The sequence below is a fragment of the Delphinus delphis genome, chromosome 14 (genome assembly GCF_949987515.2).
Source record: "Delphinus delphis chromosome 14, mDelDel1.2, whole genome shotgun sequence".
NCBI classification, from domain to species: domain Eukaryota; kingdom Metazoa; phylum Chordata; class Mammalia; order Artiodactyla; family Delphinidae; genus Delphinus; species Delphinus delphis.
The window spans coordinates 6,144,541-6,164,780 of record NC_082696.1 but is presented as its reverse complement, the minus strand read 5'-3'; the positions used below and the strand labels follow the sequence as shown (position 1 = coordinate 6,164,780).

Sequence of the window (20,240 nt, the reverse complement as noted above, 5' to 3'; positions counted from 1 at the left end):
TCAAAAATTTAGTTAAGCAATACTTACTTATCTTAGAGGAAGTTCAAGGAACATTCAGGGTATTCATAACACCCTTGTGAAGTTTTTAAAGTTTCAAAACTTAGCAGGTTAATTAGAGATATGAGCAAAACAATATATAATATTTTTTTGAAATAGGTAAATATTCCTACAGATTTCCAAAACTTGACTTTGTTAGTCATTGGACATAGTTTACTTTATCAGTGAAAGCTGGTTTTCACTACTCTCAAATTTTGAAATGTATATGGTGTATATCATTAAAAACATAGCCAATTAAATAATTTGGCTTTTAGGGTCATTCATTTTTCTTTAGTATTTACAACCTAAGCTATTAAAGTCTTAATGTCTCTGGTCTTCCAAGCTCAGATATTGTTATATCACAAAGATTAACGGGTAATAAACTGATGTCCTTTAACACTTACTGCAAAATGACCTATTTCATGAAAAGATGGTCTCCAAATGTGTATATACATTTTAAAGATCATAAAATTGAATATTTAATGAAAGGAATTTTTGACCATCCACCTGAATGAATCCTTTTATAAAGCAAACATTTCTATGTAAAACAAACATATTTTATTTTCTACCTTGTAAGTCTAATTCATTATTACAAAGATAATAAAATAGAATAACTTTCCTCTAACACTAATTAAATATAATGAGGTTTCTCATATCCTGATTGTGATGGTGAATTTTATGTGTCAACTTGACTGGGCCATGGAGTGCCCAGAAAGTTGGTCAGATATTAGTCTAGGTGTGTCTGTGAGGGTTTGCCCAGATGAGATTATTATTGGAATCAGTAGATTGAGTAAATCAGATACCTCTTCTCCCCCAGATAAGTGGGCCCCATCCAGTCAGTTTAAGGCCTGAACAAAAGGTTGACCCTCCTGTGAGTAAGAAAGAATTCCTCCTGCCCAACAGCCATCTAGCTGGGACACTGGGTTTTTTTGCAGCCTTGGACTTGAGCTATAAAGCATCAGCTCTTCCTGGGTCTCAAGCTTACCAGCCTTCAGATTGAAAGGACACCGTCACTTCTTCCAGTTTACAAGCCTTCAGACTCAGACTGAAACTAAGCTTGTTGACTGCAGATCTTGGGACTTGTCAGCCTCCATAATATGTGACCAATTTTTCGTTATCTTTCTATATATCTATTGGTTCTGTTTCTCCAGAGAACTCTGACTAATACACAGGCTAATAACCTATACTGATATTAATAATAATAATAATACAACTCATGTGAATACAGTGAATTCTGCTCAAACAAAATCTTACATAAATTCTCAAGTCCCTGTAATTTTAAGTTAGTCTAATTTCAAAGTTCATCAGTTTTAGTATATACAACTACATTAGAACCTTATTTTCCTTGTATAAATTTGAATAATAAATTGAAAACTATGTAGAGGTGATTTCAGACATTCTTGATATGCAGTGTGTCAGAAATGAAGGATAGGAGAAAGAGTGACCCATCATTTGAATAGGCCCTGAATACTCTGTTGCAAGAGCTGACAATAACTCTTTACAAAGAAAAAATATCAATTCACTGTGAATAATGTCAAAGACTAATACTTTATATTGCATACTTGTAAGTATAAGGAAAATGATAATATGCACAGAAACATTGCTTATGAAGTAGGAAAAAATGTATAGCTCTTTCCAATTCACTTCGAACAAATATAGTGTGTGGCAGATATCTACTTTATAAAAATATTATCTTAAAAGCAATAATACCATGATGAAACTTTGCTGAACAGTACAGCCATAGGTGTCTATTTTTACTAAATACTAGAGGAACAGTAAAGTTTTTTTAAGCTTACTAAATTCAAATTTTACTATTCTTAAGTAAAACCTGTATATATAAGGTTCAAACATTTATTTATAAACTCCACAAAGTTCTTTTTAGTTAAAATGTATAAGTATTACACACACACACACACACACACACACACACACACACACACCCCTTTACTGCCCCAGTAAAATATGCATCCTATTATCATTGCTTTAACTGTTTAAATTATTGCAGATATACTCATCATAATTCATAATGGAAAGTTGTCATGTTATTTAAGGTGATCACTTAGACCCTGAAGTAACTGCCTAATAATAATGATGACAATCATGATAGTGATGATGCTAATAAATGCTCACATTTAGATAGTGTTTACTATATGTTGTACTCTGTTCTAAGAGTTTTACATAAATTAACTTAGTCCTTACAAAATCCCAATGAGATGGCTATTATTATTATTCCCATTTTACAAATGAGCAAACTGAAACACAGAGAGGCCATATTCTCTAAGTATATAAGATACCTTTTAAAAAATTGTTTTGCCTTAATTTGCAATGTTAAAAACTAGATACTTCCTAAATATAATATAAACACTCTTATTACAGAGAATTATCTAGATACTTAGAAATGAAGATTATACAACAACATGGAAAATGCCTATGATATAATATTAAGTGAAAGAATTCAGAATATAAAATTGCATTCTCACGCTGATTACAACTGTATAAAAGTCAGCCATGCACACAGTCAAGGGCTAGGAAATGAACAACACAGTGCAGGATCTGCTGCTCCTCCAGGAACTCCTTCTGTCTCTCCTTCCCCTCAATGACCAGCTGGGCAGTGCTCATTACATAGTCCCATGATTCATACTGAACCCCTGAAATCTGGCTTTTTCCAACTACAGTCTTGGCCTGGAGTCCTGAAGGTCCCTAACTCACCACCACAGTCACCAAGTCCAAAGGCTCTTTTCTTCAACATCCTCCATCTTTTCACAGCACATACTTTTTTTTTTGCGGTACGCGGGCCTCTCACTGTTGTGGCCTCTCCCGGCTCCGGTCGCGCAGGCTCAGCGGCCAAGGCTCACGGGCCCAACCACTCCGCGGCATGTGGGATCTTCTCGGACCGGGGCACGAACCCGCGTCCCCTGAATCGGTAGGCGGACTCCCAACCACTGCGCCACCAGGGAAGCCCAGCACATATATTCTTTACCAGTAATTTTCTTTTCCAAAGTATCTTCAGAAGTGTCAGTGGATGGATGATGCCTCTTTTACTGGCTCCTCCCCTGCTACCTAACACATTTCCTGCGCCGCTGTCCTCTGTACCTTGGCAACTGAATCTGCTCCAGTAACCGCAATATTTACCTCCATGTAAGTAGTCCTCAAATATAAAGCAAGCCCTAAGCAACACCTAAAGCAACACCTAAAGCAACACCTAAGTTCAGCTGCTTGCCAGCATCTCCCACTGGCATTAATTCTTGTCATGGATGAAACTCCTCATCCTGCCCATGATCAAACTGGATCTCCAGACTCCTATTTCTCTCCAGGGCACCCTATTTTGCTCTAGATCTCCATACATGAAACCTCAATGTCACATCGGTCAAAGCTCTGTAAAATACAGCTCCCAACTCCCTTCTTACCCCATCTTCAGCATCTCCTCTAGGTTCTAAAAGAATAGGAACCTATGATTGTTCCCAAGCACACCCTATGCTCATTCTCCATGTCCAGAATCCTACTCGAGTTTCAATTCATCCATGAAGTCTTTCTTGGTGACTTTCACTCAGATGTGTTTTCTCCACCTTTAAAATTTCATAATACTTATATTTCAGTTTTCATATGGCAGTTATCATGTTTGACATCCTTATGTTATAGCTATTTGGTTGAGCTGCATGAAATTGCTGATAGTTTTAACCTATATGGTTCAACCCAATATTTCTGTTGATTTTAGAGGCCGTAAGTAAACAGCAGTCTCTGCAAGAGTAGGGATGAGTTTTGCCTTTCTTTGGGATCCCCTGAGAAGCCCAGAACATCGGAAGTGTTTGTCAAAAGAAAGAATCTTAATCAATCTATCTATATATCTACATTTATATCTATATCTTATCCATATCTATCTATAAAAATCAATTGTCTGTAGCAATTAGTGTAACCTATCAGCTCCAATGGTAGAGGTGAGAAGCTTTAGAACCTGAAACTTCAAAACTTCTGGTAACATAAAATACTTTGGTTCAAGAAGCTGTTTTAAAATAATTTATGAAGGAAACATTCTTGGATTTAGAGTTTGGCAGGTACAGTAAAAAAGCTTTTCAGTTGACTGAAATAAAAAAAAAATCAAAACCCTTTTTAGCACGGGCACTTCCCTTATAAAAACAAATTGCCTAAAAGCAAAGCACAGCAGTTTGTGCACAGTGAGCACGTGCCTCCTGCCGTCACAGGAGGGGTGCTGGAGAAGGAGGGAATGATTTACATTTCTATAGCTTCTTTTGTACGCCCAGATTCGAAAGCATTTCGCAAAGCAGTAAACATCATCACCAAGAAGAGACAGTGAAAGGATGTCCATAAAGTAGGGACTCTGAGTAGAGACACAGCAGCGCCCGCACAGCTGTAAACAGAAGCGCAATTCATCTGTGCTGGCTAAGAAAGGGGGAAAATGTGTCTGCAGGGTTCTTCAGCATCACCTGAACCATCCACAGAAAGCAACTCGTTTCTTATACTTTCTCAAAGAATGACCTCAATCCATATTGAGTCCTATTTGCTGGCGTTCTCAACAAATTACAGGTCTCCACTTCTAGGTGACGGCACTGCTCATCAATCGCCTACCCAATTCTCCCCTTCTCCTACAGAAATCACTGTTGTGAATGAAACACCCAGATGAAAAGGATATAGCCCTTTGACGGTATCTGGAGCCGTATAGGTGCCCTGAAAGCATTAGGGACAGGAGAGAAAACACACACTGCTCTCTCTCTAATGTTTCAGTGGCCCATTCTAGGGAAAATGTTACTAAAGCTTGGAGAAATTGAAAACAAAGGTGGACTTTTGCTGTGCGTCAGTCTTCCTTCACCACAGCTTGGGCACTGCGATTCTGACGGGGCAGGGAGCTCTCAATCCTGCTGTGAACGGCCCTGAGCCCTGCACCTCCCCTACTGAGCCCCAGCAGCAGACCTAGGACCATCCTCCAGGGGTCACAATTGGGTTACACATTCCTCACAGCACAGTGACTGAGCAACCTGATTTGGAACAATTTATTTGAATCCTTCTTCATTAAGATTCAAATGGAATAAGTAAGGTAGAAATTGAACAGACAGAGAAATTGTGCCTTGCTTCTCCTGTAGTCAGTAAACATTTATTCACTAAGCCCAGTCTGTGTGCTCTCTCTCTTTTCCCTCTCTCGCTCACAGTTATTCTTCCAATCCTTTGGGCTTGCTGTTTTAATGCATAATTAAGAAGGTCAGAATTAATGAAGCGGTATGGAGTAAAGTTCACGGAATCCCCAGGCACTATTTATTCTATTAGATCTCAGGCATGAATGTCAGCTTGGCAGCAGAAGCAGCAGAAGCAATGGGGTTGGCTGCATCCCAGGAACGATCCACTAAGGGAGACTCACCCGCACTGTCAAGTCATTCCTCAGCTCCTTCCCTGCGAAAATCACACGCAACTGGTCAGCTGGAACCCCCTGTTGCTTAGCAACCACCTCCTTGAGCTGGAAGATGCTGGTGTCAGAATCGACCTCCACTGGGAAACCATGGCTGGAGTTGAACCTGACAAACACTGACCAAGAAAATTGGAGGGGAAGAAAAAAAAAGTAAGCATTACTCAAAGCCCTTAAATGGCAATAGCAACATTTCTAAACTGATTTACCCATCACCCACCCTTTGATTAACAGCATACATTTTCTTTCACTTAGAACATAAAACTTAATGCTATGGAGTAACATTTCGAGAAAAATGGAATTTCCCTGTGGGACTTCCCTTTCATATATTAGTCAGTGACCCGCAAACAAAATTGCATGCTCCCTTTGACATCCATCCTAGGAAACAGAGGGACTCGAGCAGAACACTTGCTTGATTGGAATTGTCAGATTCCCATGAGTTTATCGAAGAGATTCAGCTCTTACAGCCTGTACAAACTCACACTGCCTCTACAGTGCCCCTCTTAATAAAAAATCAAATGCATTGTGTTAGCACCCATGGTACAGCAATGGAACAAAATCAAGCCACTTCGCAGTGGTTGAGAGTCCGCCTGCCGATGCAGGGGACACTGGTTCGTGCCCTGGTCTGGGAGGATCCCACATGCCACGGAGCGGCTGGGCCCGTGAGCCATGGCCGCTGAGCCTGCGCGTCTGGAGCCTGTGCTCCGCAACGGGAGAGGCCACAACAGTGAGAGGCCTGCGTACCACAAAAAAAAAAAAAAAAGCCACTTTATAGATCAGAGGGAAGACTCAGAAGAGCCCTAGGCACTGGTGGTCCCAGCCAAAAGGCTTCACTGGGTCTTATGGAAATATATATTTGCCCTTTCTTTTGAAACTAGTGATATACCCTTTCTCTTTTTGGAACCACCGTTCCCCTCAAGGACCAGGCTGGAACCTCACAGTCTTCTCACATGCTTTCTTCTCACTGCCAACTGCCCCGCCACCTCAATGGCTCTCGCATCTGCCCTTTCCTTCCACTCCTTCTGTCACTACACTCATTCAATCACGTCTAGATTCCTGCAACAGCCTCCCAGCAGGAGTCTTAATATACTCTCTTCACCTCCGAAATGTCCTACACTGTTCTGCAAAGTAAACCGTATTAATCTAGAGCCCTCGCTGTGTCGTAGCGCTCAAATCCTTTAAAGGCACAAATCTCTCAAACTAAATGCTCCCAAAAAACATATAACAGAAAACGCCTGCCCCCAGCCCTTGCCTCTGTTCACGTCACACCCTTCCTCACCTCTGCCTTTTGAAAGCCTGTTCACCTCCACAATCCATCTCCAATGTAACCTCCTCCAAGAGGCCTCTCGCTATCAGCCCCCTCAAGACTGACCTCACCCCTTCAGGGCTCCAGTGGCTTTTACTGTGTACGTCTTACAAGACTTGCTACATTCTCTCATGGAAGCAGTACAGCAGAGGTGACAAATACATCCTCCAAAGTGAGAGGACCTATTCACCAATTCCTGTAGGTCCCTTATCAGCTCAGGAGACTGGGGTAAACACATTAACCTTCACTCTTTAACTCTCAGTTCCCTAATCTTCAAAATATAAATAAACCACAGAGGGTGTTCTATAATACATTAAGTAATATTTATAGTGTTTATAACTATCAAATAATTACTTTCAAAAATAACGGATATTTGTATATGTCTTTGGTATATATTTTACCTCTTTAAAAGATTATACACTCCTCAAGGTCAAGCACTATAGCTTATTTTCTACTGTATCTCCTTTATTTAATTTTCTTAATAAATAAACTAATTATTTTTTTATTTTTGGCTGCGTTGCTTCTTCATTGCTGCACGCAGCCTTTCTCTAGTTGCAGCGAGCTGGGGCTACTCTTCAATGCGGTGCGCGAGCTTCTCATTACGGTGGCTTTTCTGGTTGCGGAGCACGGGCTCTAGGCACGTGGGCTTCAGTAGTTGTGGCACACGGGCTTAGTTGCTCCGCGGCATGTGAGATCTTCCCGGACCAGGGCTCGAACCCGTGTCTTCTGCATTGGCAGGTGGATTCTTAACCACTATGCCACCAGGGAAGTCCCCGTATCTCCTTTAAATGTAACATTATCACTTACTAGTTCTAAATTCAAATGTGAGATGGCCCACCAAATAATAATTATAATAAAATAATAATTACAATGCCAATAATATTCAAGCAGTTACTATGTGGTAGAAGTTGCACATTACATATGCTATTTTAAGCTTCCTGATGATCTGGTAAGGTCAGTATTATTATCCTTATTTAATAGAAAGTAAATGAAGGCCTTGAGAATTGTAATCACTTTTTTAAGGACATCAGCTACTTTGTAATGGAATCACAATTTAAACTCAGTTCAATCTACCTCTAAATCCCATTGCATTTACTATAACATGCTGCCTAAAATCGTCTCAGAAGAAAAGTTCACATTCCTTTTCCTTATGATAAAAAAATTACAAAACACAACAGCAAAATAGTCTTTATAACATAATTCAGATAGCCTCTATACAGGTTAGCAGTAGAAAATGAGATTTAAAAAATAAAATCTCCAGTGAAGAGCTAAGAGCAAACCACAATGAACAATATTTACAAGACACAATGAGATAAAAATGACACCAAACTGAGAGTAGATGCCAGAGATGACACCACAGGAGCAAAAACCTCACATATTTTACCAGCACACAAAATATTTAGAAAGAGAAAGAACTGGAAGTGACAAAAGTGTTCCAAATAAAGAAAACTGATTGAAAAAAAAAGAAAAGAACAATTACAGAGGAAAAGGTGCTTTTGATATACTTTTAAGTAGATGCCGTGTGACACTGTTGAAAGTAGAGGAGGAGAAATAAAAATGTATCGGAATCCCTTGAGGTATACTCCTGGCATCTTCTGATCAGAGACCATAAGACCAGCAATTCATCAGATAAGACATGGCGACAAGTGAGTGGCTATAAGGGACAAAAGATATGGTCCCAGTTGCAAACTGGATTTTCTAGTAGTGTGAATAGACTTTTTTAAAAGAAGTAAAACACCATTGGGGAAGAAGCAGTTGAAAACTATACAAAGGCTACTAAAAAAAGGAATAAATATTCCAGGAGATCTGAAGTTGCTGATCTTCTCCAGGGGTTCAAATCATGGGAATTCCACCTTAAGGACAAGAATTATAAAGAAAACTAAAGGAAAAAAATCTGCAAAAAACATACTAGATAACTCTGTACCACTAATGAAATCATTATTATCTAAAAGCCTTTTTTGGTGGGAATGTGAATTTGTACAGCCACTATGGAGAACAGTATGGAGGTTCCTTAAAAAACTACAAATAGAACTACCATATGACCCAGCAATCCCACTACTGGGCATATACCCTGAGAAAACCATAATTCAAAAAGAGTCATGTACCAAAATGTTCACTGCAGCTCTATTTACAATAGCCAGGACATGGAAGCAACCTAAGTGTCCATCATCAGATGAATGGATAAAGAAGATGTGGCACATATATACAATGGAATATTATTCAGCCATAAAAAGAAACGCAATTGAGTTATTTGTAGTGAGGTGGATGGACCTAGAGTCTGTCATACAGAGTGAAGTAAGTCAGAAAGAGAAAAACAAATACCATATGCTAACACATATATATGGAATCTAAGAAAAAAAATGTCATGAAGAACCTAGGGGTAAGATGGGAATAAAGACACAGACCTACTAGAGAATGGACTTGAGGATATGGGGAGGGGGAAGGGTAAGCTGTGACAAAGTGAGAGAGTGGCATGGACATATATACACTACCAAACGTAAAACAGATAGCTAGTGGGAAGCAGCCACATAGCACAGGGAGATCAGCTTGGTGCTTTGTGACCACCTAGAGAGGTGGGATAGGGAGCGGGGGAGGGAGGGAGATGCAAGAGGGAAGAGATATGGGAACATATGTATATGTATAACTTATTCACTTTGTTATAAAGCAGAAACTAACACACCATTGTAAAGCAATTCTACTCCAATAAAGATGTAAAAAAAAATAATAATAAAAGCCTTTTTTTCCTTATAAATAGAAAAAAGTTTGTGAGCTTAAGTTAAATTTGGATAAACTGTACCAATACTTTATAAATGAATATTTTTGAGCAGCAAATCAGAAATGTAGTATGAATTTTCTGATGGAAAGACTGATCAAATACATAGCAGATATTTGGCCAACTAAAATATTGGTATGGATAAGAACAAACATCTTAAAGTGACCTGATAAACAGCCAAATGCCATTATATGGAAAAGAGCTAGTGTTTAATGGCAGTACCATAATTTGCAGTGGGTCTCCATCTTTTTCTGACCCATGTGAGAAATGTGTATGTTCCGTCTGTTCTAGTCCTGTCATTTCAGCCATGATTCCTAAAAGAGAGGAGGAGAGAAGCACCCAACCCTCCTCCTCTACTACCTCTTTAAGAGTCATAGAAAGCAGAATGCCCTTAGAGCCAGGACAAAAGAAATTGGAATCCTGGTTGTGCCAGTTGCTAATTTTATGACTTTGGACAAATTATCTGTTCACCTGGATTCTTAGCTTCCTTATCTGCTAAAATGGAGATAATGTATACAACATCAAGTGCCAGTTACAAAGGATTTGTTGAGATTATGAATGTATTAGGAAATTTTGGAAAGAGTCCTTAGTATATTACCTTGTACTCTTGGTACAAGGTAAGTTTGTTTTGCAAAACTAGTTTCCTAATTTTAGTCGCCTAGTGGAGGTAGCACTCATTAAAGCAACTTCCACTTTTGTATTATAACTGAAGTAGATTAAATAGGAGGTGAGAAGAGCTAAATTAAGTAGCCTATTTTTTTTTTTTTTCTGCTCCTCTTCATGATACAGACAACTTCCAAGAACAGAGACATGATAAAGAATTTAGCTTATCTCCATGTTCTGAGATTTAATTATAAATTAAAAGTTTGGGAATGCTTGTTCTGATGACACCTATTATAGCACCAGAAATAAACACCGTATCACTAAACATTATCCATTATGTGTATTATCAATAAGCACCATAATACAATGATAAGAAAAAGATGATGAGCCACATTCACACTTACTTTTTATGTTATCCTTGACCAGGGTTCAGAAGATCCAGAGGATAAGAAAGTAACTGGGAGGAAGGAGGGGGAAGGAGTCATAGGTTGATGGGCACTTACTTATATTTTTCTCAGGACTATTCTACTTGTCCTGTCTGATTGGGGCCTAATTTTTTAGTTATAACTATAACAGTTTCATCAATGATTATGGTCCTTGTAGGATTCTGACTGCCTTGAAAGCAGCCATTATTCTACTCCTCCTACACTGAGACTAGTCACAGGATTGAGGTGGGGTGATTCACCCTTCCCCCCCCAACTCCAGGTGTGAGCTCTCATTAATTAGCACAACCTCATCCTCTTTGTCACAGTGACTGGCTCAAAGATGGACATAAACCAGTCAGTGCCTGGTGTTCCCCAGGTCATAGTGAGTGACTCCCTAGAATAGAGGTGATCCAAGGTAGGCCAACCCAGAGAAATCCAGAACTTATCAAAGGCCTTAGTGAAGAAGTGATTTTAGATGTCATGGAATATCATGTGAGCTTAGACATTTTCGCTGAGAGAATCAAATGAAAACAGAGCCCAAGATAGACCATTGCCATCAGAGTATAAATGGGCTCATTGCTTTTCGAGCAAGACAATTCCTCCTCAAGAGAGAATACCCTAAGCTCTGCAGGATGTTTAGCTCCAGCTGCAGCCCAGTAAATATCAGGAGCGCACTCTAATAACCATGGCAACAAAAAAGTAACCCTACACATCTCTGGTGAGGTAGTTTCTTCTTTACCTTTGAGAAATATCACCATAGTAGCTTCTACCCCAAACAGACAAACCTTGTCCTCACATTCCCCTCCATTCACTATCCCACTTTTCTGCACAGAATATTCTACTGTGAACTTCTTACAGTTCAGTTTTCCATTTCTTTACTTTCCGTTCTTTTATGAACTACTCTTGAAGACTGCTCTTGGTATGACCTCCACGTTTCCAGTCAAGGTTGCTTTTCTATTCTTCTCATATTTGGCCATTCAGGGACATTCAGTAAGGATCTTGTTCCAATAACCCTTTTTTTCTTTTGGCATCTGCCACTAAGCCCTCCCAGTTTCCCTCCTACAACACAGGACATACTTTCTTAGCTTCATCTATCAGATTCTCTTTTTTTGTTCGACCTACTGATTTTAGAGCACCCAGAGGTCTGCTTGAACTCTCTTCTTTTCTGAGCGTCCTCCCAGGGTTGTATTATCCAAGCTGCATGTTTTATAATTCTTGGGCAATTTAATATATTTCAATGGGGAATTTTTCATTCACCATGATTTTTACTTTATATTCTTATTTTAAAATCCAACTTTCTCACAACTATCAACCTCAGACCATCCTCAGAACAATGTGAGTCCATGGAATTATCTAATCCTTAGAACCAATTCCTACATTCTTCATGTTATAGATTTTGCTCACAAGAACTACGCTGAACATGTATTTAACAACTTTCATATAGAAATCTCAAAATCCTTATATAAAGGTGAAATTAACCTCCCACAAATCACACAGTATATCTTCAGTATTCAGAAAGTAAAATTTGTTTTAATCCTAATTTCTTGCACTCATAATTTAAACCATTTGTTAAAGGACTGCAGCATATTAGGCATTTTTCATAGGACTCTGCTAGTAAAAAAATTTAATATACTTTAAATCATTAAAAATTAGTTTAAGAAATGATTACAAAAGAATATGTATGCGTATTCATATATAGGTATATATGCATGTATACATACGTGTGTATATCCAAATTAATAAAATTACTGTGTGTGTGTATATACTTATATGTATAAGTATATAATATATACACATATAATATATATACATATACCTGTTAGTCCATAACATCTTAATATTAGTCTAAGAAACAATTATAAAGATGTGTGTATATATATAAATGTATATATGTAAATATAATATATTACATATATGTGTATATCCACACACATATATTTTACACAAACACACACACACATACAGTATTTTCTAAACCTAGGGAAATGAATGACCAAATTGGGTACTTTATTGTATGTTTTAAACTTGAATTTTAATGACTTTTTTCTTAAACTGAGAAAAGTACAAAGTATGATTCAGCAAGAACATCTACCATGTAGGATTAAAGTAAGTAGGGGGTGAAGGTGTGACCAGCTCTTAAAAATTACTAATATTAATAGTTTAAGAAAATCAAACACTTGTTTTGAGAGAGAACCATTATTATATTCTGATTATCGCAGAAAATTAACAAACGCAAAATCACCAATTAAGGAATAATAGACACTTGCTATCTGGTCATATAAGTAACTTCTAAGTTCAGAGGAAAAAGTTAGAAGAAAGTTAACTGCAACATCTAGTAAAGTTACCCTTCCTATACAACAGATATAAAGAATAACAACAAAAAAATGTATCCAGGTAATGGTCTTGTGTAGGTGCATCAAATATCCTTAAAAGGACAAACTGTGAATATATTCTCTGGCCCTTAAGGGTTACCTTCAACTGACAATGTAAAGCACAGGCCTCTGCTTGAGAATGCAGCCTCAAACTGTGATGTCGAACTCCCACCAAGCAGAGTAGAGAACTCTGGTAACAATGGAGCCCATCTAGGTTTGAGTCAGGGATCAAGCTCAACTGGTAGAAATTCCATATCTCAGCCATGTTCACCTCCCCCTGCCCCCTTATTTTGTATCCTGTCGTTCAAAGTGTTGCACATTAGCGTAATGCGTATGGTTTCTCTTGAGTGAAGCTATTAACCATCAGGATGAGAAGATTGTGAAATTATCCTCTGGCAGCAGAGAATAGATAGATTTTGACTTCTATAATTTCTTTTCTAGAATAAAGTCAAATGATGTCATTGCTTTGAGTCCTACTTCATTTCTAATATAATCTAGTCTATACTAATCTATTCCTCCACCCAATGAATAATAGTGAAGAACAAAGCTCTAGAATTAATCAGCATTTTTGTAATCACAGCTCAACATTTAGCAACCTTGCATATACAATCTAACCTTTATTGGGTTGTTGCAGGATCCAGGTCACTATTAGCTACTACTATTTTTTTTTCAAAACTATTATTTATAACACATAACTTAATGTTTGATTATATGCTATCTGGTATCATTCTTTATTAGTTTCTTACATAATTCTTGATTTCTAACTATCTTTTAAGTTCTAATCAGAAACTTCATTTAGTCTCCTCACCCTCACTATCACAGTGTTAAACGGATAGAGGCCAGAATTTTTGCTTTTTGTAATGACTGAGTAACATGTCAGAACAACTCCCTGCAGAAAATGAAGATTATAAAAAAGAATCAACTGGAAATTCTAGAACTAAAACTACAATATCTGAAATAAATATTTATTAATAGATTTAATAACAAAATGGAGATAAAACAGGGAAATGTTAATGAAGAATAGAGAGAAGGGAGCTTTTTAAAAAATGAACAGACCTCAGGGACTTGGTAGGTAATATCAAATGGTTTAACATATATATAATAGTAGTGACAAAAAGAAAGAAGAGGAAATGGGGCAGAAAAATTATTTGAGACATAATGCCCAGTATTTTAAAATATATGATGAAATACATAAATGTACGTATTCAAAATGCTCAACAACGAAAAGCAACATAAATTTGAATAAGACTGTGTCAAGGCACATCAGAGTCAAACTATTGAAAGCCAAAGATAAGGAACAAGTTTTTTTTTTTTTTTTTTTTTGCAGCATGCGGGCCCCTCACTGCTGTGGGCTCTCCCATTGCGGAGCACAGGCTCCGGACGCACAGGCCCAGCGGCCACGGCCCAGGGCCCAGCCGCTCCGCGGCACGTGGGATCCTCCCAGACCGGGGCACGAACCCGCATCCCCTGCATCAGCAGGCGGACTCTCAACCACTGCGCCACCAGGGAAGCCCCAAGGAACAAGTTTTGAAAGCAACAGGAAAAGAGATTCCTTCACATAGCTTAAACTCATCATCAAAAGCAATGGAGGCCAGAAGTAAAAGTATAACATCTTTAAGGTATTCAAATTAAAAACAAAAACACTGTTAAACACAGAATTCTACATCCAGTAAGAATATCCTTCAGGAATAAAGGCAAAATAAAGATATTTTAAGATGTAAGAAAACTAAGAAAATCTGTCACAAGCAGACTCACCCTATAAGAAATGCTAAAGAAAATTCTTCATACTAAAGAGAAATTACAACAGATGGAAATGTAGATCCTCAGAAAGGGATAAGAACATCAGAAATGCTAAATGCCTGAGTAAATACAGAAGACAATTATGTGGGGATTTTTTGCTTTATTCATCTTAATTTCTTTAATAATATAATTGCTTATATGGACTGAGTTTAGTACCCCCCCCCAGCCAAATTCATATGTTAAAGCCCTAACCCCCAATGCAATGGTATATGGAGATGGGAGCTTGGGGAGATGGTTAGTTTTAGATAAGGGCATGTGGGTGAGGCACTCATGAAGAGATTAGTGTCCTTATACCAGAAGAGACACCACAGAGTTTGCTGTCTCTCCTGCCATGTGAGGATGCAGTAAAAAGGAGTCTGCCAGGAAGAGGGCCCTCCCCAGAACCTGACCATACTAGAACTTTGATCTCAGACTGCCAGCCTCCAGAACTGTGAGAAAATAAATTTCTATTGTTTAAACCACTCAGTCTAGTGATAGTTCATTATGATGCTGAGCTAAGAAAACATTCAACGCAAAAATTAAAAAGTTTCATGAGGAGTCCAAAATACATACAAATATAATAAATATGACAACTACAGCATAAAGAATGGGGGATGGATATCAACCATTTCTTCTACATTTTGGGTGGAAACTGGTGCATTATTAACAATATTGACTGTCAAAATTTAAGAATATACATTATAATTCCTAGAATTAAAATTGAAATGAATAAAAATGTTGAGCCAAAAAGCAAATAAAAATTACAAGGGAATTCTACAAACTACTAAATCCTCCAGAATCAGCAAATGAGTAACAGAGGAGCAAAACTGGAAAAGTAAATAGAAAACATATAATAAAATGATAAACTCAAATTCAATCATTTCAATAATTACATTAAATTTTAATGAAATAACACTTCAATTAAAAGGTAGAGACTGAGGCTTCCCTGGTGGCGCAGTGGTTGAGGGTCCGCCTGCCGATGCAGGGGACACGGGTTCGTGCCCTGGTCCGGGAAGATCCCACATGCCGCGGAGCGGCTGGGCCTGTGAGCCATGGCCGCTGAGCCTACGCGTCTGGAGCCTGTGCTCCGCAATGGGAGAGGCCACAACAGTGAGAGGCCCGTGTACGGCAAAAAAAAAAAAAAAAAGGTGGAGACTGTCAGGACAGAACAAGGTTGACACAACTATGTACTTTCTACAAGAGCCACATTTTACATACAAAGACAGAAAGAGTTTGGAAATAAATGAATAAAAAAATGCTGAGCAAAAAAGTATGAGAAGGCAGGATGACAATATTAATTATCACATGGATTCAAATACAAAATTCTGAGGGAAAAAAAAAGAGGTACTGAATTGTGGTGTCACCATTTGAGATGGGAGAAAAGGCTCAAATATCACACTCTGCATCCTCCATTCCTTCCTTTCTTTGAGTTGGGAGATGTACCTGGTACCTCATTTAGCCAGGCTTGGAATGTATGGGTCTTCCACTGCTCCCAGCCTCCCTGGATAGAGATAGACGACAATGCGCCCTTCCTACCCTCCTCAGTGGGTAACAGACCTCAAGGTCTGGAGGTGTAGACAAGAGAAACTGTAGGCAAAGACATTATCTATGGCCTCAAGGCAACTGCTGTGATTCTTTGACAAAGGCATACCCAGTGGATTTTGCATTGGTTCTTCTCTTTCTCTCTCTTGGCCCCCCTCCCAACTCTTTTTTTCTCTTTGATTAATTCTTCCATTTTCTTCTTTAATTACTTAACAGAAGTAACATTATGGGAAGTGGAGAATGGGACGAAGGAAAAATGTAATTAAGAATCCACAAAACAAGAGGTGTGTATTATGGCTAAGACCACGAACTCTGGAACTACCTGCTGAGATTCAAACCCTATGACTGTCCCTTATCAACTATGTAATCATGTCACACAGTTTCTGGTCCTCAGTTTATTCTCTATAAAATAGGAGCTAGCAATAGTATCTGCCTCAATTGGTTGTGAGACTTCAATGAATTAATATATGCAAAGTATTTAGAAAAGTGCCTAGCACGTTATAAGTTTTAACAATTATTAGCTCTTACCTAAGGCTCAACATATGGCTTAAAATTTATGGTTACTATGTTAGTTGTACAATATTAATGTTTAGGTAACTAAAAAATCTACCTTTTATTTTCTTTCAATAAGAAAGATTTTCCCGAATGGAGTTCTATTTCACTATGCTTTAGAGTACACTGTAATTGATCTAAAGTGACTGCAGGATACTGATACTGATATCTCATGTTTAGATAGAGCTTTCAGTTTTCAAAGTGCTTTTACAGACATCATCTCAGTTAATCTTCACAACACCTCTAAAAGATGATGGTGACAGCATTCACTACTCCTACTTTTAAAATGAATAAACAGATGTACAAGAAGGAAAAGTGGTTTATCCAAGATTTATAAGGAAAGGAGCAGGAACTAGCAGCTGTGTCCTGAAGCCCTCTACTTTAGATCAGTGACTTCACACAAAGACTATATGTTACCCGAGGGTATAAGAGGGTAATTCTTATACCTCCTAATTCTCACATATGCTTCCTTAAGACTAATATGTCAGAAAACATGCCTATGGCTGAGGTGTCATAATAGATCTTTTGTGCAACCTTCTCTTCAAAATCAACATTTTCCTATTTTACAAAGAAAGGCATACCACTCACTCTTCCCCAATTTCACTCTGTTGCATTACCACAGGGTGTCAAAAAAGGACAACCTGAATTATTGGTGACTGAGAAGCCTCTTTTAACCAAGGTCCCATTAACCTGCAGTAGAGCTTGACTTCTTACACAGTAGGGTGAAAGTTGGTATTAGGAACAGTGTATTTTAGTCATTTCAGACCGTTATCAGCGCTCGGTTAGGCTGTGTTGTTAGGAATTCAGCTAGAGTAAAGAGGGACAAAAGGGATGCCAATGTATTTAAGTATCCCAGCTCTTCCACACCCTCAGTCTTGCCAAAGAAGCAATTCCTCCTCAGGTTGAGTCTCAGGAGAGTAGAGATAAGACTGTTTGTAATACAAGGTGAGAGTGCCTTATTTCATTTAGGAAATGAACTGCAGGCAAAGTTCTATTCCTTACTTAACCATCCACCCTTCTATCCATCCAACTAGCCATTCAACCAGCTGTCCCCCCTTCCACTCACCCACCCAGCCATCTAGCCAGCTAGACAGCCACTCACCCTTATTCTGAGGTATCAGAATTAAATAATAACAAAATGGCTACGTGGGCCCATTTTTTTTCTGATAAATTAACTTTTATTCACTGACTAATATGATAAAGACTTGTCTTGCCAATCATGCCAAAAGGCAGGCATTTTCCACAAATCGAAAAAGATATATGCAGCTCCAAGGCTTTGATAAAAACATACTTAAAGTACGAAAAAAGCATTCAATCATAAACACTGCATTGGCAAAGGTATATTGAAATTAACAATATTTCAATTTTCCCAACCTTTTCTAAATTTATTGGATTGAACAAAATGCCTCTAAATGAAAGAAAAGTCAGTAAAATTAATAGTGAGTTAAAAAATCTTGGTATAATCTATATGATACACTTCCCAGAAACTGAAAAAGTGAATGACTATATATTGTTTTCTAAGTAGATAGTTGCAAATTCTTTGCTTTCAGCAGAATTGCAGATGGATTCAATTGAGTTATAAATTGATAGATCACTGAAATAACTGTAATGAAGACTTGCTAAGCAATTTTTCTCATTTTATAACCTTGAAGGAATTAAAAGAATAAAGTAATATTGCTATAATAAAATCCCTTCTATTCCCATATACTTATTTCTTAGAACATGGGCTTACAACTATAAAAATAAAAGGAAAGAACAAAATAATGTTGAACTTATTTCATTCTAGCAATAAGTAATTCTTATCTACAGATACATGTTATCAATTAGAAAAATAACCTAATCCATCTAATTAAGAGATGCATTTCTAATATAATTTTTTCTGAATTATTTGTCAAAAACACCAACAAATTATTCATCCTAATATGTAAGATATTTAGATTGTTTTAATAATTTTTATACTAAAAAAGAATTAATGATATTGCAATCCAGTAGAAATTGTTAATAGCAAGGTTTACAATACTAGGAAATTTAAAAATATATCTTAAATTTCAATTTTTATACATGTTTTTGTTGCAGAGATGTATTTCAAAGAGATGCATAAAGAAATTGAAAACCAAAAAAATCCATTTTTCTCACACTGCATCACTTCCTCCCAGCAAAAGTCCTACGGTCCAAGGAAAGCCAGGTTAATTCCATGTCTATAACTTGAAGAATAAAATATTGCCTTATTCCTCCTGCAACTCACCATGATTTTGCATAGAATGCTTCTTAGACTCTAATGCCATGGACTATTTTGCTTTATCAATAAATGATGAAAACTTGAACTGTGAAAAAAAAATAAAATCCATTTTTTGTTATTTATGGTAGTTAGGTTCTATAAAGTCACGACAAACACTGAACTAGTGAATACTGAACCACTGCTCCTAGGAAAAATACAGGGTTAGGTTCCTGTGAGCCTCTGGTCACAACATTTTCATCAACCAATCAATACATAACCTTGGTTTATGTGTGTGTCTGTTTAAAGACACCTTATTTAATATACACAGTTGATTCATTAACAATGAACTGATGGCCAGCAGCAATCAAACTCGTATCTGAACGAAGCTTCTTTAACACACGTATTCTATCCATAAGGCACGTCACAGCCTTCCTGTACTTAGGACACTAGACAGCATTTCAACATTAGCCTTGGGGGTCATTTTAAAGAGCAAAATCACCAAGAAAAAGCACAAAAATGTGAAAACAGCACTAAATAGAGCACAAAAAGGACACGTTGACAGTATGAGAACCGAAACAAGAAAGCAGAGCACAGCCTTGTTCTATCTCAGCTAGGAATCTGCACAGGGTGCCGCTCAAATTTCCTCACCATTCTGTATTTGTCTGTCAATGACCAAGAAAGTGCCGCAAGCATTGATTTTGAGGTTAGAATACAATACATTTTACCATGTAGATGAATTTGCAAATATGGAATCCATGAATAAGGAAGACTGATTTATTACAATAGGATAAAGTTCTGTGGGGGAATGGAAAAGAAAAACAAGTTTGAGAAAAAGAAATACAAAATTTCTAACTACTAAAGATGAGCTTTTTGTGTATTATTAAACTGAAGATAGTGAAAAGCAAATCATGAAAGTTTTAAAATCCCACTGAAAACATTTTTTAAAAATGCAATTGTTTTATTATTTAAACCTTAATATAAGCAGTATGACAATACTGCAAATATTAAAGCCTACAATAAATTTTATATCAACTTAAAAATGTGCAAGATTTGAGCAAAATAGATTACTGACTCTAATATAATAACATTAATATGAAATCACAATGAAGTTGATTAATACAAAGAAATAAAAACTGCACCAACTCCAAACTGAAAAGTCATCCTACTTAGAGTCAATTGGTGGAAACAAGCAGAAATTTAGTGATGTGGACACAAACTTGA

The 20,240-nt window shown here is 37.5% G+C and overlaps 1 protein-coding gene across 2 annotated transcripts in view; it reads right to left on the bottom strand.

Annotated features, from left to right (window-relative positions):
• Positions 1–20,240, bottom strand: part of AGPAT4 (1-acylglycerol-3-phosphate O-acyltransferase 4) — a 1,410,257-nt gene that overhangs the window by 1,154,808 nt on the left and 235,209 nt on the right. For both annotated transcript variants that reach the window (XM_060029668.1, XM_060029671.1), the window contains exon 2: positions 5,405–5,568. In XM_060029668.1, the coding sequence (XP_059885651.1) occupies positions 5,405–5,568 (164 nt within the window). The remainder of the gene's footprint in view (positions 1–5,404; positions 5,569–20,240) is intronic.